This window comes from Sphaeramia orbicularis, chromosome 12 (genome assembly GCF_902148855.1).
Source record: "Sphaeramia orbicularis chromosome 12, fSphaOr1.1, whole genome shotgun sequence".
Lineage (NCBI taxonomy): Eukaryota > Metazoa > Chordata > Actinopteri > Kurtiformes > Apogonidae > Sphaeramia > Sphaeramia orbicularis.
In genome coordinates, this window is record NC_043968.1 from 57,399,540 (window position 1) to 57,416,132 (window position 16,593).

Here is a 16,593-nt window from a genome sequence, read left to right on the forward strand (position 1 = left end):
AACCAGTCTATGGATAATGTGTTTCTCCCCAACATTACTGAAGTACATCACTGTAAGTCTGTGACTCATCCTTCAGTGGTGCCAGAGAAGAGCCTGCACTCAGGACAGACAAAAAAATGTAAAGCCATGGATCTGAATGACTGAATATTGATTCACATATAGTAATGATAAACTGTCACTGAATACCCAGAGCCACGTCCTTAAACACAGTCCTTTGTTATTGATCATCTGTTCAGTCGAACCTGACTAATACAGTGACCTCTGAATGTGATGAAGCTGCAAGATCAGAAACAGGAAGTATGTTAGGATCTGCCAGGTTTGTTTTTTTGTTATCACCCTTTAACTGATTTGTGTAAAGACAAATATGAAGGACGTGGCTCATGCAATAACCAGCTACTCTACTTTTGTGCCACATGGTCACTTTTAAAGATCACATGATTTTTATATGTAGTTAAAAGAATGTAATCTGAGAAGTATCAGCCTCAGTTATTAATATTAAATACATAGATTTTCCTTACAAGTAGCTTGTTGATAAATAAAAGTGTCCAAATTATTATGTTGAGTGTGATGGTGAAGGTAATTTGCTCTGCTGCTGTTGTGAAAACACAGCATGTAGCCGTTACTGCTACAAAAAAACAGCATACGTGCAGGTGTTAGCCTGAAATTTACACATAAACATTATTTCTGCTACATGAGATTTAGGCCACATTCAGACAGCAGGTCTTAATGCACAATACGGAAGCTTTTGTGAAATCAAATTTTTTTGTGTGCTGGTTCAAATTGCACATTAAATGCGACTTCTATCAGTTTTGAGTATGAACTGAATGTGACCCTGAGGTGACTGAAGTTGCATTGCAAAGTATCAGATTTAGGACCACATATGAAAGTGGCCTGGGTCGGATTTGAAAATATCCGATTTGTGCTGTTCAAACTGTCTTTAACAGATCAGATACAGGTCACATATGGGTAAAAAAGTCAGATTTGGGCCACGTTTGCCTTCAATCTGAACGTAGCCTAAGATTGATTATTTTGTGCAGTTTCCCCTAAATATTTTTTTTCTCTATTACATAGTTGATCAAAATGAGGAAATAATTCAATCAAAATAAGTTTAATCCGCTTCAAACTTTACATGATTATTTGTTGGGTCGTTAAATTAAAAAGTGAATAGTCAGTTAGCTAAAATATGTGTCCAACACCAGAAACACTGACTAATGTTAAGTGCTTTGTGGATATTTTCTTCGTGTCAGCTTGTGATCCAGAATAGTTCAGGTGTTTATAGCGCTATATAGTGAGGTGACAGTAGTGAGTTATGTGTAGCCCACTTATTTATGTAGTCATTAGCTTATAAATCCAGATATAGTGACACAAAGCACAAATTCGAGTCACAAGGCTTTTCATACATCACATTTACAAATTATGATATTAAAATGAAAATCTGCGGGTAATTTCAGCTACTGGACAGATCAAGAAGGCAGTGGTTAGTTTACTGGTAGTGACTCAAAGCCCAGACACAAAGCATCAGGCTTTACATCAAACTGTACAAAATAGTAGTAGTTGCATATAACTCACTACGTACTGTTGCTTCCTTGGTCAGTAATGTAGCTGAAATTAGCACCACATATACATTTCAGAGTAAGTTTGTACATATTTGGCCGCATGTTTACCATTTTATACAGTGTTTTATTAAAATGAACACGTCAGCGTAATTTCAGCTACATGACAAAACAAGCAGATTCATTTCCATGTAAATTCATTAGAGATGTTTCCCTTTTTAGATGTTTTTTAAAAATTATTATTATTATTATCATTATTATTATTATTATTATTATTATTATTATTATTATTATTACAATACCTTCACCAAATATACCGGGAAATCCATCCGTCCTTCTGTCCGTCTGAAATTTTTGTCCAACCAATTTCTCTGACACTATTCACCCAATTCTTTTCAAATTTTACACACTTTTTTACTACTAGGAGAGGTGCAGTACACAGTTTGTTGGCTGAATTCTTTTTTTTCCCCCAAATTTTTGTACATTTCAACTTAACAAATTTGTCCGATTTCTTGAATGCTATTCACCTGATTCTATTCACATTTGACACGTTCTTTGCCTGTCTCTCAATTTTTTTTTAAATTTTGCTTTTTTTTTTTTTTAAGTTTATGAAAAGATTGAAAGTTACGACTCAAAATTAATCCCTGAGTAGGCAACCGCTTACTTTTTCACTTGTTTAACAGTGATCACTTTCAGGCTATTGGATTTTACAGACCGTTTGCGTTTGTGTCAGTTTTGTGTTTACAGCATGGTTTGCTGCCCCCCAGTGGCCAGAAACTCCTCTAATGCAGCTTTAAGTGACAAAATTCCTCCATTGATGCTGCTTTTATCTCCTCAAAGTCCATAAATGAAAACTGCAGCTGTATAAATCAGTACATGTGTGAGAGATCTTGCTTTTTAAACCTCTCTCCTTTGAACCTCAAGCTGAAGGAAATGAGTCTTGTACCCACAATGCTCCTGGGCGCTCGCTCCTACCTGACTGCGCCCTGTAGAAGCCGATGTTCAAACAGAGCTATTAAAAGCAGCTTCTCCTGGCGCTGATCATGACTCACAGTTCTTATCTCCATCCTCAGCTTCTCGGATGTTAGATGTCCTGCAGCCGCTCCTCTGTTTACTCTTTGCGTATGTTCTTTTTCCGCACAGGATGGCCACTCTGCTCAGCAAGTTCAGGATAGACTTCTCCGATATCACCGTCCTGGGAGATGTAAACACCAAGCCCAAGAAAGAGAAGTAAGTCTGTAATAAAGTTCAAAGTAGACCGCTCTGCTACCAGCTGAGTCATGGCTTTGTATCCTCTGACCATCACTCAGGTCAAGTCTTTTTACCGACAATCCACGCACCACTGGACTCAAAACACATCCACATAAAGAAAGGAAATGATTTTAAAGTCGTAGAATATCTTATGGAGTTATCTGCAGTTATTATATTTCCACAGCAGTAACACAACAACATGACTTCTGTTTTCCATTTCTCTTATCTAAACCTTTATTATTGTACATTGACACTGATGAAACCAAACCTTCCCACAGATGTTTCCCATTAAAAATTCTCCCAGTTCTCCTTGAAAATGCTTGAATTTCAGTGCTGTGTTTTCAGGGTCTGAAAAGCACTTGAATTTTAGTTGAAGTATTTGAAAGTTCTTCTAATTCTAACTCTGAAATATTATTAATGAATTTATTTTTAATATTAACGCCAGCCAAAGCTACTTACAGAGAGGTGATACATTTTGAAAAATAAAACTTAATGCCAAAAAAAGAAAATTAGTGGGTGCTCTCAAGTCGAATCCAGGTACATTTTTATTTTAATCTTTGGCTCAGAGCAAGTGTGTCTGAAGAATGCCATGTGGCTTCCCTTTTTTTTGGATATGTCTAAGCTTTTTGCTATTATGAAACATAATTTTAGATGTTTATAGCATAATATAGGGTTATTTAAAAAGAATGAACCGATTTCATGACGCATGGCTTCAGTTCTCAAACATTGTCATGGAATGAGTCAGTGACCATTTGAAAGAGGAGTTTTCTAAGTTTGAGCTTTTTTAGATTAAAAAGTGCCCCAGTGATGGATTGGTTGGAAGGGGGCCCAAGACCTTGCTCTTTGTGCTTGGCCTGTGAGATCCCCAGACCTCACCGTGTGCGATTTTTTTTTTTTTTTTTTTTTCTTTGGATACATAAAAGATTGTGTTTATATTCCACCGCTACCCACTAACTTCGATGGCCTTAAACATCGAATAACAACAGCGATCAACTCGGTGGATTATGATATGCTGATACGCGTCTGGGAGGAATTCTCTTATCGCAGTGATGTTGTCCATGCTGCAGGTGGTGGACACATTTGAACACTTGTAAGACAGGAAATAAAAGTTGATTGTGAGTAGAATACTTGTAACTTGGCTGGAGTTTTCTATTGCTTTTCCTTATTAACCCTTTCATGCATGAATTATGAGAACCTTGATCAAGATTGTTTTCCTGAGTGTTTTTATTCATCTTTAGGCATGAAAAAAAAAACAAAACAATTTGATTGATTTTTTTTATTATTATTTATCTATTTATTTTTTTTATGAACCTATTTTTCATGGAGTTACAAAAATATCCACTCAGCTGGGCACCATGCGTTTCCTTTTAAAAGCAAAGAAACATGCATTTATTGACAGTGGGAAACAGTGGGAAAACTATGAAATAAAAACACTTAATGCTGCTAATCTGACATTTTCTCACATTTTAACATACCTGCATGGAGATAATATGCAAAACAAACCTTTTTGTTTAAAAAACAAAACAAAAACAAAACTGCTAATTACAGTCTAGTAACAATTGCCTTTTTTTTTTTTTTTTTTTTTTTTTTTTACAGTCAAACATGTTACTGCAGATCAGGTTTATCTAGAACAGCAAAGTTACAGTAATGGTATGAATTTCAGTGTCTGGGATGATGCATAAGTGTCCACTGTGTTGGCTGATATGGAACTAAAACAACAAAACCCATGAATATACAAGAGAACACTTTTGAACAGCTGCCCACTGTAGTGACCACTATGCATGAAAGGGTTAAAATATTGCGTAATGAAATCGGTTCATTCTTTTTGAATAACCTTGTACAATGTACATCATTGTGATAAAAAGTAAAAAAAAAAACAAAAAACATCCTGAGTATATGAATTCCTGTAGATCATGTGTTTTACCGCAGCGATAAGTTGCTGTGCTGGAAAAATTTGAAAATGACCCTTAAAAGTGCTTGAAAAGAGCTTGAATTTGACCTTGAAAAATGTGTACGAACCCTGTACGAAACATCAGGAAGCACTGCAGTTTATCGACAAGGACGTTTATTTAAAGATGGTAGAAAAATCTGTCTAGAGCACAGAATGTTCCAACTATAGATGCACAGATGTTTTTAAAAATGCCCTGCAAGTTACTAGCAGGCACCAAAATGTACCTGTTAAACAAATACTCATATTTATAATACATCACGCTTCAGAAACCTGTAGAGCATGTTGTTCAAGTCCAAAAAGAAATCCTACAGGGACGAAAATAACTGAGAACACTGGTGAGAAATCATCAGGATATATAAGGAGGACAGATGGTTGAGTTCTGCCAAATAACACTCCTCCTTTATAAGGTTATTTACAGACTTGATAAGTGTTGACTACATTGTGTTTGGGCTGTTATAGCTTATTTTTACTCTATTACAGGACTTTTTTTTTCTTTTGCTCCAGACATGCCAAAAGTAAGAGGATTTTCATGCATTTTTATTACATGCTGTAGTTCCTCAAACACGTCATACTTGAAATATTTTTATACTTGTTTGGCAGCTATATTTTTTTTTCCAGAATAAAATCCAATTAAGTGTGTTTTCTATTTTCAGTCCAAGCTGTGTCTGTTAGTGAGTTGCAGGACATTTGTGGAACATTTCTGCAGGAAATTACCTCAATAAAGTTAGACGTAACAGATGAATTAGATCAGTGTTTTTGTGTGAAGGCAACAGACTCTTAGTTTTCTCAGGTTTATTAGTGATACAGTTCAGACAAAGGGGTTTTATGTGAAATACTGTTAGACACTATATGTAAATTGAAGGAAATGTTCGTCACAGTACATTTAATTCCACCTTTTTGAATACATTAAGTGGTTTCACTGCTCTGTTCAGTCAAAGTTAAACCAATTGCCCCCCCATGTGGTTTGTTTGTGTAAAGACATGACAAACACCCAGTCAGCTTCATGGACTGCACAAAGACTATTCTGAATTAAGACAGAACCAGGATTTTTGTGTGTGTGTTATTTAGTTTAGTTTGTGTTTTAGTTTTGGTTTTTTTTATTTAACCTTTCTTCAGTGATTTATCATCATTTATTATAATATTATCCATATTTGTCACTGAAAATCACTTGTTTTCTTTTCCCAATTTGCTGATCATGTAGATGTTCATAAAAATGCAGAGTAAATTCAAAGGTTATTATATTAAAACAGAGGAAAATGAAGACTATTCAGCAAGATGTATCAATAACTTAATGTCAAAATAATCATCTACAATCACTGTCATTTGTCCAACTCCATGGGTTTTACTGGTGAATCAATGTTTAAAAAGGTGACAGTGTTCACTACGGAGCCTCTGAACATCCAAATGGGTCATATCTGATGTTGATGAAAAGTGGAGGAAATGCATTTTACCTGCATTATTTCCGTGTATTGATAGGATTAGTGGATTAAAACGTCTAACATATTATAGATCAGTAGATGCTTTAGGTCTTTGAGGGTTATGGTTTTTGAAAACAAATATTGTATTAACTTTGTTTCTCCAGATAATATGAAGGAATCTTGTTTCATAAAATGAAATAAGGGATGGCATTGAATACAGTTTACCAAATCATTCTACAATAAAGGTACCAGATCATTAACAGTCATTTTATTCTTGTACACCATGAAGCAACAAAGCCTGCAATTTATTTCATTTTAGTTTGTGTTTTGTTTTTTTTTTTTTAGTCCCTTTGTTTTTATTTCAATAAAAATTGCTTTTCACTACTTCTTTCATAACCCTGAGTTGTACTACTACCACTTTAGAAGCGAGATGCACCTGCCCACACTCTAAACTTTCCCACATTCTAAAGAAATAACTGTGTTCTGGAGCTCTACCTCCACAACAGTATCTCCCTGGAAATATGTTGTCAAGTAACTCAGGTCTCAACTTGATTCCATCATATAAAAAATCAGGGGAAGGAATGCTTCCAGGACCCAAAAAAGAGTTTGTTCGAGGTCCTCTTTGGAAAAAGGGATTCATAGAATAGTTGACAAACAAGAAAAAAAAACTCCAAGGCACTCTAAGTATTAAAATGCCTTTATTCTCAGAGCGTGGTCATGTATAGACCTTAAAAAACACTTCAACGCGAAGTGACCTGATGAAGGCTTGAAGCCAAAACACATTCAAGTGTTTTTTAAGGTCTATACATGATCATGCTGTGAGAATAAAGACAACTTAATGCTTAAAGAGAGTGCCTTGGAATTTTCTTCCTGTTTGTCCTCTTGATTCCATCGTATCTTTAAACTGATGTAATGATGCTGTGTGTGAGTGGAATACCCATGGAGCTGTTGTTGTTGTGCAGTATGGCTGCGTTTGAGGAGCTGATCGAGCCGTATCGGCTGAAGGAGGACGACATGGAGCAGGAGGCGGCGGAGAGGCTGAAGAACAGCGAGCCCTGGAGGATCACCGACAACGAGCTGGAGCTGTACCGCGCCAAGGTCTGCACACCCACAGTCTGTTTTAATGACTGAAGAAGTTGAACAAAGATCCACATTATTATATCTGTACAAAACTGTAGCTCTAAGCCGTTCAGGTTAATGAATAACTGTGTAATCCTCTGCTTCGTAAATAACTGTTATTCTCAGTGTGTGTGTGTGTGTGTGTGTGTGTGTGTGTGTGTGTGTGAGGTGAACCGCTGGCTCAGAGTCACAGTGATAATTATCTTGTAAACTGATACTGCAAAGTCTGAAGCCATGTTTGTGTTTGTTTTGCTTTTCAGACTAATCGCCAGATCAGACTCAATGAGCTGCTAAAGGAGCACTCAAGCACAGCCAACCTCATCGTCATGTAAGTGTGTGTGTGTGTGTGTGTATATATATTTCACTGTCATGGTTCTATACCTTACAACAGGGGTGTCAGACTCATTTTAGTTCAGTGGCCACATTGAGCCCAATTTGATCTGCAGTGGGCCAAACCAGTAAAATAACAGTGAAAAATTTAAATTATATTATGTTTGGGTTTACATCTACAAAGTTTCCTTAAAAATCTGAATAAACATGAACAATTTGAATTGTCTTCAGAAAAACAATTGCCATTTTAATAATATTCTGCCTCAGTTTATCAGTTTATCATTTAAACAAGTGCATTACAATCACTTAAAACATTTAGTAACTGGCAGAATATTGGTAAAATTCCCTCTTCTTTTCTTAAGACATTTCCGTTTGTTCATATTTGTTCAGGTTATTCACATTTTTTGTAAAAGTATAGTTTGGTAATGTAAATATTTTCATATAATATATGTTTTTTTACAGCAAAAAAAAAAAATTGAGAATTTGGGGTTGTCATTATTTATAGGTTATTATGATAATGTTTTACTGGTCTGACCCACTTGAAATCTAATTGGACTGTATGTGTCTGTATGTGGAACCTGAATTAACTCTTTCGGTGCCAGACAGTTAAGGGGCTAATAAGCCTTAAAAGTGCCACAGAATTTGGCCGTTTTTCAGTATTTCGCGTCGTTTTTATAATATTTGAAGAATCCTGCAGGAAACCGCTCGGTAACATCCGACCGATTGCTGATTAGATTCAAAACGCACCGGACGCAGCCGATTCATTATTGATCGTAATTTGCATAATTTATAATAATAATAATAATAATAATAATAATCTTTATTTATATAGCACTTTTCATACATTAAAAACTGTAGCACAAAGTGCTTTACATATCAGTTTAAAAATCAGTACCGCCCCCCACCCACACCCACCCACTCACCCGCACACACACACACACACACATATACATGCAAACCCACAAGCTCACACATACTTAAGAAGACTGACTGAGCACGGGTAGACCAGAACAAAAATGTACAAGTAAAAGTAAAAGATCAATTTAGGAGGCGCTGTCTCAGGGAGCCATCCGCACCAGGAGGCAGCCGCCGACCCCGGCAACCAGGCACCAGCAACACAGCCCCGCATCCCAACTAGTGGGAGAGGGCCAACTGGGACCCCCACCCACCAGAAAGGAGCGGACCCCAGTGAGAGAAGGCGCCACAGCCCCCGGAGTCCACAGCCGCCCCCCGGCATGGAGGGCTCCCTCTGATGAAACACCGGAGAATAAGAAACATTAAAAAGATATAAAAATATTATTCGGTCGCGTGACCTCAAATTCCCGTCTGATTGGTCTCAAAAGGGGGACACAGAAAGAACGTCATCGAAATGTGAGAAGGAAATGGGGGTGGATGGTTTGTTTGTACACAAATATGGCGTGTTCTCCAAAGCCGATCTGATTGGCCCGTGGCACTTTAAAGGTTGTATTCGTAAAGCCGATTTAATCGGCCCATGGCACTGAAAGAGTTAAAATGATTTTGACACCACTGATTGTTAATATCTTCAGTGTAATCTTTGCATTTTACAAATTCATCCTACGGCTGGATTGGACCCTTTGGCGGGCCGGATTTGGCCCCCGGGCCGCATGTTTGACACCTGTGCCTTACAACAACACTAATGTAAAATTTAGTCAAATCCTCCCGATTGCCCCATGTTTCAAAACAATCTGCTCTGCCAGCTGGTATTTTTTTGGAGTATTTTACACATATTAAGGCCTAAGAGCAAAATTTAAGTTTAAACTATTTCGAATGTTGGTCGTATAAAGTTCATCCAGTGATGAAACTAACATCCTTATTCACACAGATTTGATACCACCCAGAATAGGATACTTAGAAATTCAACTTTGCAACCATTTTCAGGGTTTTTAAGATGCACCATTTAACCTGTAAATGTAGTTCGATGGTTCAGCTGATTCCCTTCTTGGCATCCAACTCACAAATGTCATTTAAGACACAATGTTTATGGTCCTTAACCTAGTTGACATTGCTGCTCTGCATCACCAGATCCATCTTTTCATTTTGGCTGATTTAATCAATGGCATGTGATTACATGCATTTCTATAGTCATTTAAAATTACAATGCTCTGTAGTTTGTTTGTTTTTTAGTTTTTTTTGCCTCTTTGGTCAAAAAATCCACAATTTCCTTTCAATGTATTGTAATTCAACTGGTCTCATGGACATGAGGGTTCTGCGTCTACTTCATTGTTTTCTGATTGTTGAAAATCTACCCAGTGACGTCCATATTTTAACTTATCACTGGTGTTTTCAGACAGTTGTGAGGGTGAAGTACATGATTGACAGGTGTAATTACCAATCCTTGATCAGATTCTCTCAGATGTGACCTGGGCATTATTGTACTTCTCTTTCTCAGCATGGAAGCTTAGAAAGATGGCTTCACTTTTGTATTACAACATTAGATGACATCAGGTCCATCTGTATTTGCTGTGAGATAATTATTGTATGCTGTGCATACTATAGGTGTTTTGTTTTATTGTATATTTTACATTACTTTTATTGTACATATTACATATTTTATATATCTTTTATTCAGTTTTTAACATTTAAACATTCCATTGTTGGTTGTTTGTGGGATGTCTGTTGTGATTGACTGGTGTGTGGGGTTTTTTTGTGTTTTTTGAACAGCTGTCATAACCAAAAGTATCTATCTATCTATCTATCTATCTATCTATCTATCTATCTATCTATCTATCTATCTATCTATCTATCTATCTATCTATCTATCTATCTATCTATCTATCTATCTATCTATCTATCTATCTATCTATCTATCTATCTATCTATCTATCTATCTATCTATCTATCTATCTATCTGACATATCTGGTGTTTTGCAATATGACTTCAGTATGTATGGTCATGCCACATTTCATCTGACTTTTATGTCACTGAAATGCAATAGACGTCACAATTCTGTGCTGGAGGAGGCAGGACCCGGAAAGGTCTATATTTATTTCTGCAAACACAGAGTTTTGTGTGTGATGTAACATCTTCTTCCACACATGTGGGTCACTTCAGGACTGTAGACTGTTAGCACACAAGTCTGAGTCATATTGGAGTTATCATGTGAACAACCACACAAAAATATCCAAATTGAGTGTTATGAGCTGTGGTGTGAACGCAGCGCTAGAGAATGATCTAAAACCTCTGGACTCAGATAAGGGGATCTGGTGTGGGTCCTTCTGGAAGCAGATGGAAGTGTGTGTTTGGTTGAACTCTGCTCATCGATGTGTGTCGTCATCTCTCTGCAGGAGCCTGCCATTGGCCAGGAAGGGCGCCGTGTCCAGCGCTCTGTATATGGCCTGGCTGGAGGCGTTGTCCAAGGACCTGCCGCCAATCCTCCTGGTGCGTGGAAACCACCAGAGCGTCCTCACCTTCTACTCCTAAATGCACACGGAGAAGAAAAATCCACGTTTCAAAGTTTCACATCCACTTTCTGCCTCTGGGAGCAGACCCACATACAGTACACATCCCAGTTCCAGTCCAAACCTTAAGGTGAACCACATACACTCCAGAGACGATTGAAAACACAGCCACTGATGGAAACCGCGCTGGTTATAAAGATGAAGGAAGTGATATTGGTTGAGTCGTAGCCCTACATGTAACATGAGGATTGCCAGGTCGGGGTGGGGGTTGTTGTATGGTTGCCCGCTCTGCTCCTTCCTTTCTATTTATTCCAAGATGTCTGGGTTTTTCCTCTCGTAGCGCTAGCTTCTTCTAATTTCTCCCCTGAAAGTTTCATGTTTGTTGATTTCTCTCAGGCTCAGTGCACAACATTCATATTCTCGTTGATGTCAAAAATGAATTGGACCAGATTTTGTGTTTGTGATGCAGCAATAATCACCTTTATTTCTTTAAATTTTGGGAGAGAACCTTACAGAATGCTTTGCAACACCTTCTAAAGCCTTATGGATGTGCCTTCCAGTTGAATCAGAATAAATAATTAATCTCTATATAGATTGACGATATTACCTATTATATTGGTGGATAGTTTTATTGAGTTTTAAATGTGAATCCTTCTTAGATGGAGCATTGTATTTATGCGAGTGGATTGCGTGAATTTAATGAAAGGTGTCCTCTTGATTGACAAAAATGACTTTTTGTCATTTCTCTTATTCTCCTTTTACTCTAATTAACATGTTCTGGGCCACAGCGTTTTGATTTGTATTCACTTTTGAGTCTTCCTTTTTTTAAACTGTTGAATATTAGCCTCAGTTACTCAACACAAGACACACAACTTGACTTTTGGGCGTCATGCCTAAAAGATGTATATGGGGGCATATATATATATATATATATATATATATATATATATATATATATATATATATATATGCACCCATTTGTCTTACATTTATGATCTTGCTGTTTGTCGGAGAAGATGTGAATCTAGTTTTTCATTAGCGTCGTCAGATGGAAAGACTAGCTGTCCCTTGTAGCTGCTGATTGACTATATATTTTGTCATTCTTTTGTGTTTGTGTTCACATATATGTTTTGTCCCCCTTAGAGATAAACCACTCTACCCAAACAAGCTAGTTCAATCTTTGCCTTAATGCTAACGATTGTCACGAGTTCCTTTTCTCTTATAAGCCATACTGGCTGGTCAGCAGTGTTGTGGGTAAATGCAGGTCTGTTACATAAGGAGAAAGGTTTTCGGTACAATTTTCTTCTGTACTGTATATGCATCTTTAATTTAATTTCCATTTCCACCCCCATTAGTCTGTTACGTAGCTTACTGTACGCCTGCCGGTTCATTGCTGGTGAGGCGGTCAATCAGCGGAGGGTGAACGTGTTTCACTTTGCCGGCGTGGGCGGTAGGCGCAGTAGACCTGAGTTCCTGCACTCATACTGTAACATGCCTGTCTGGCTGCTTGTTTGCCTTCTGGGTGTAATGATGGACTGCTGGTCTCCCATTCCCACAAAGACTTGATGGGCAAGAGAGAAGGAACACCACGCAGGCTGCACAGGAAGAAGAATGTGACATGAGAATGTGTTGAGGCCGAGTGAAGATATACCTCTATGCATATGAGCTTGTGTTTCATAAGTACTTGTAATAAAAATCCATATTTCCTTCTTGTGACCTTTTTAAAGAGTACCATGCCTCTAAGACGAAAGCCATCTGCAGACCGTTTCACATTTTCTGATGTTCTAAATAGGTCCTCTGTATTAGCATTGTAACAGGGTTACTTTCAGATGGCCGCACAGTTCAGACGGTCACTAGGCTGGTTTTTAGAGTCATGATGTTACATTTGCTGTCTGGATGTATTCCCACCAGCTGACAGGTTATCACTATATGTGGCAAACACAAGCTGATGGAAAATTACAAAAAAGTAACTTAAACGCACAGTATGTAGAAATTCTACATTAAAAACAAGTGTTCAGAGAACGCAAACCTCCGCCAAGCATCCCGAACGGTGTGCATGTGTGGATTGACTATTTCTTTTTAAATTCAACAGTTTCAAGGTTGTTCCATACAGCAGAAAAAGTTGAAGCTTGGTACCAGTCATGTGTATGTCAAATTATATTAAATTCCAATCAGTATTTGTTGAGTTATAATGAAAAATGTGTCGTAAATGGGATTTTCAATGTTAAATTGAAATGTCCACAGAGTCCACATTCCACAGTGGATGTGGACAATTTTTTGCCAGATTCAAGACATTGTTATAAGCTACGGGTGTATCAAATTGGAGGCTAATCGGAGACGTTTTGAATTTTTTTATGAATTTTCAAAAATTGCTCAATGATGAGAGATAGGAAAATTTGAAATTTTGTGACCTTGCTGTGACCTTGAACTTTGGCCTACTTGGCCCAAAATTTAACGGGTTGGTCCCAGAGCCTAGGCCTATCTGTGGGTAAAATTTGGTAAAGATGGTTGGAATAGTTTTCCCATAAAGTTGCTAACAAACACACACGCAAACAAACAAACACACAAAGCAAAGGGATCATAATGCCTCCTGGTGGAGGTAAATATCTGAAAACAACCCGGCCCATGTCCCATATTTTGTGGACTTGTACTGTATACCCACTTGCTTGTATACAGTACAGTACATACTGTGCCTTTAAACGGTTTGGCATCGGCTAGCTTCAAGTTGTTAGCACATCAGAGGATAAACACATTTGGTCAGATTTGTACAAATATTAGAGTCTGAATGCGGCTTATATTAGCCTAAATAGCTGCTTCCAGTTCAGTCTGGTGGTTAACAACAGAGATAATTGTGGATATTTCTCATTTCCTCTGTTTGCTAATGTGAGAAGCTAACAGGGAAGTAAACTCTGACAGAAAGGTCCACTGCAGTTTCTGGGGTTAATGGTTACAGATTAGAAACTGCCACTAAACCAATGGAATAAAACAGGGTTCTTTTTATTTGTAATGTACCTCTTTTCCTTTGCTTCCCCCCAAAATCAAACGGTTTTTAGCATTTAGCTTATTACTTTCATATATACTGTCCTGTATGCAATTTCAAAAGAGGAATGTGACACGATGCTTAGGTTAGTTGAATGTACTGTATAATACTGAACACTACCGCTAGGGGTTAGCATACATAGTCTCCTTTTCTTTACTCTCTTGTATATGAACCGTTTCCTGCATAGTTAGCAGTGGCACGGAGCAGTGTGCTTCATCGTGCTGTTGGCATTCATACGACTGCATCCCATCATCCATCACTGTGTGTGCTTCACCTGCAGAACAGGCAGGCCGGACTCAGCTCCACATACACATGTACGTTTTGACGTGTGGAGGACTCGTTTTGCGTGTACAGAATGTGTATCCATCATATACACATGAACTGGAGTGTGCAGGAGACATAGACTTTCATGCTCACCAGTGTATTCCACACCCGCAGAACTTTGCAAGTATGTGAACAGTACAGTCAGACACAACCCCTGGTGATGTTATAGTGCACAAAAGCCCAAACTGCACACGTCCTCCTGGCTCTTTTCAAATATCAGTACAGGTGTTTGGTTGTATCCCACTGTGCTCACAGTATTCTCTGCAAATACAGACCAGTTCTAAAACCTCCAGAACTAACAGTGAGCTTGGATTCCCATTTGGGTGTGAGTCATATTTATACAGAAATGATGCTAATGTGAATTCATTGAGATTTCTCTTAATGGGTTTAAAAACCAAGACATAATATGGAGCTAATTTTTTAAGATTTTCAAATAAAAAGCATCATTAATAGTCTAATGTACTTTTGACTTATCACACAACATTTCTACTAGATTGTACTTTAGAAAGAGTTACAGCACAAAATTATATCCTACAAAGACGAAATATCGCATGACCATTGCAAATTTAAAAAATACCATTATGGTTTTTTTGTTGTTGTTTTTTTTTAGTTATAAAACTAAATACATTATTCTGTTCCTCATGTGGGATATTTTGGACTGAAAGAAGCTCCATAGTTGCATCCCATTGTTTTTTGCATTTGAAAGTTGCATAAAAAACATCTAAAGTGAGTAATATTTTCTAACACATGCAGCATTTTGGATGAACTCTCCTGAGTGAGGATTGAAGTGAACTGCCACCTGGGGCGCTGTTGTGTGCTATAACAAAAATCGGGGTTGGTTCCAACTGTTCATCGTTTCTCTGTGAAGCACTCACAACATCACAAATAAGAACACGGGTTACTCTATATTTGTATATTAAAGAAAATCTATATATATGCCTATGTATACACATATATGTACCAGTCTGAACTGGAGGGGATCTTTGTCTTTGATATGTCACATTAGTGAAACAAAAAAAAAACCCTCCTGTCAACATTTTACAACCAAATACTAGTGTTTGTGTGTTGTCGTTTTCCTCATTAATGTCCTGATAAATAGATTCAGAAGCCTGACTGACAATAAAACTGCTGTTCTGCTGAAGAAACCAAATGTCACCATGTGTCATCAACTCCAAACCATCGATGTATTTTTTTTTTTTTTTGCCAAAGCCCCCCCCCCCCTTCCTCTCCAGTTCCCAACCATCATGTGTCGAATCATGATGATGGATAATAGTGTACAAATGTTTTTTTTAAAGCATAAACTGGTCTTAATATCTCATGATGGTTGACCTGTTGTCCACCTTGCAAACATAAACTAACCTGTAAATAAACTCTAGTCTAATGGCATAAATTAAGGGAGTGGAAAAACAATGTCAAATTTCAATATGGAGAAATATATTTATTTTAGTTCAGAATTTCTCCTTTTTCTTTAATATTTTGGTTTGGTTGTAAGTTAATTTGCATGTTAATTTTTTTTCTCTCTTTTTTGTTGCCTTTTGATTTTAGAAGATTGTCTTTTTTTTTTCTTTTCAAGTCTGTGTATTTCTATCTTTTCAATGCCTTCTGAAGAAAAGACATGACAAAAGCAGATCAAACCTGTTTTCTCCTGCTTTCACACTAATATGGATGGAATCTACCCAGCCGGTTGAAGCAGTAATGTTTTGATACACTGTACTGTTAACAGTCACAGATATGCTTTTTCTAACATTTTAACATTTATGATTACCAATACTTTGTACATCTTTATTGCAATAAATAAATCAAATGAAATCAGTGATATTTGTGTCTCCTTTTGTATTTTTGGGTAAGCTTTTTTTATTGTCAGAAATGTTCAATTGAATTCAGTCAGCAGTGTCATAAAAGAGCTGCTCTGTTAAAGTACATGTGCAAAAACAACCTTGATAAAGGAGTGAATAAATAGAATAAGCAGGGTTTATACGGGTGCTTGAAATCCTTGAAAATGCTGGAATTTCAATGTGTTTTCAAGGTCTGAAAAGTGCTTGAATTTTAGTTTATGTGCTGGAAAGTTCTTGCAATTCTAACTGTGATGTGATTAATTAATTAATTTTTAATATGAACTCTGCCAGGTTAGATGGCAAGCCAAAGCTACTTACAGAGAGGTGATGAGGCGATACATTTTGAAAAATA

At 37.2% G+C, this 16,593-nt stretch overlaps 1 protein-coding gene across 1 annotated transcript in view; it reads left to right on the top strand.

The window, feature by feature from the left end:
• LOC115430601 (solute carrier family 12 member 2-like) overlaps nucleotides 1-12,755 on the top strand; it is a 52,664-nt gene extending 39,909 nt beyond the window's left edge. Inside the window, 4 exon segments of the mRNA XM_030150698.1 lie at nucleotides 2,697-2,783; nucleotides 7,136-7,271; nucleotides 7,553-7,620; nucleotides 10,929-12,755. Of these exon segments, the coding sequence (XP_030006558.1) occupies nucleotides 2,697-2,783; nucleotides 7,136-7,271; nucleotides 7,553-7,620; nucleotides 10,929-11,064 (427 nt within the window). The 3' untranslated portion in view covers nucleotides 11,065-12,755.
• Nucleotides 12,756-16,593: the final 3,838 nt, after the last annotated feature.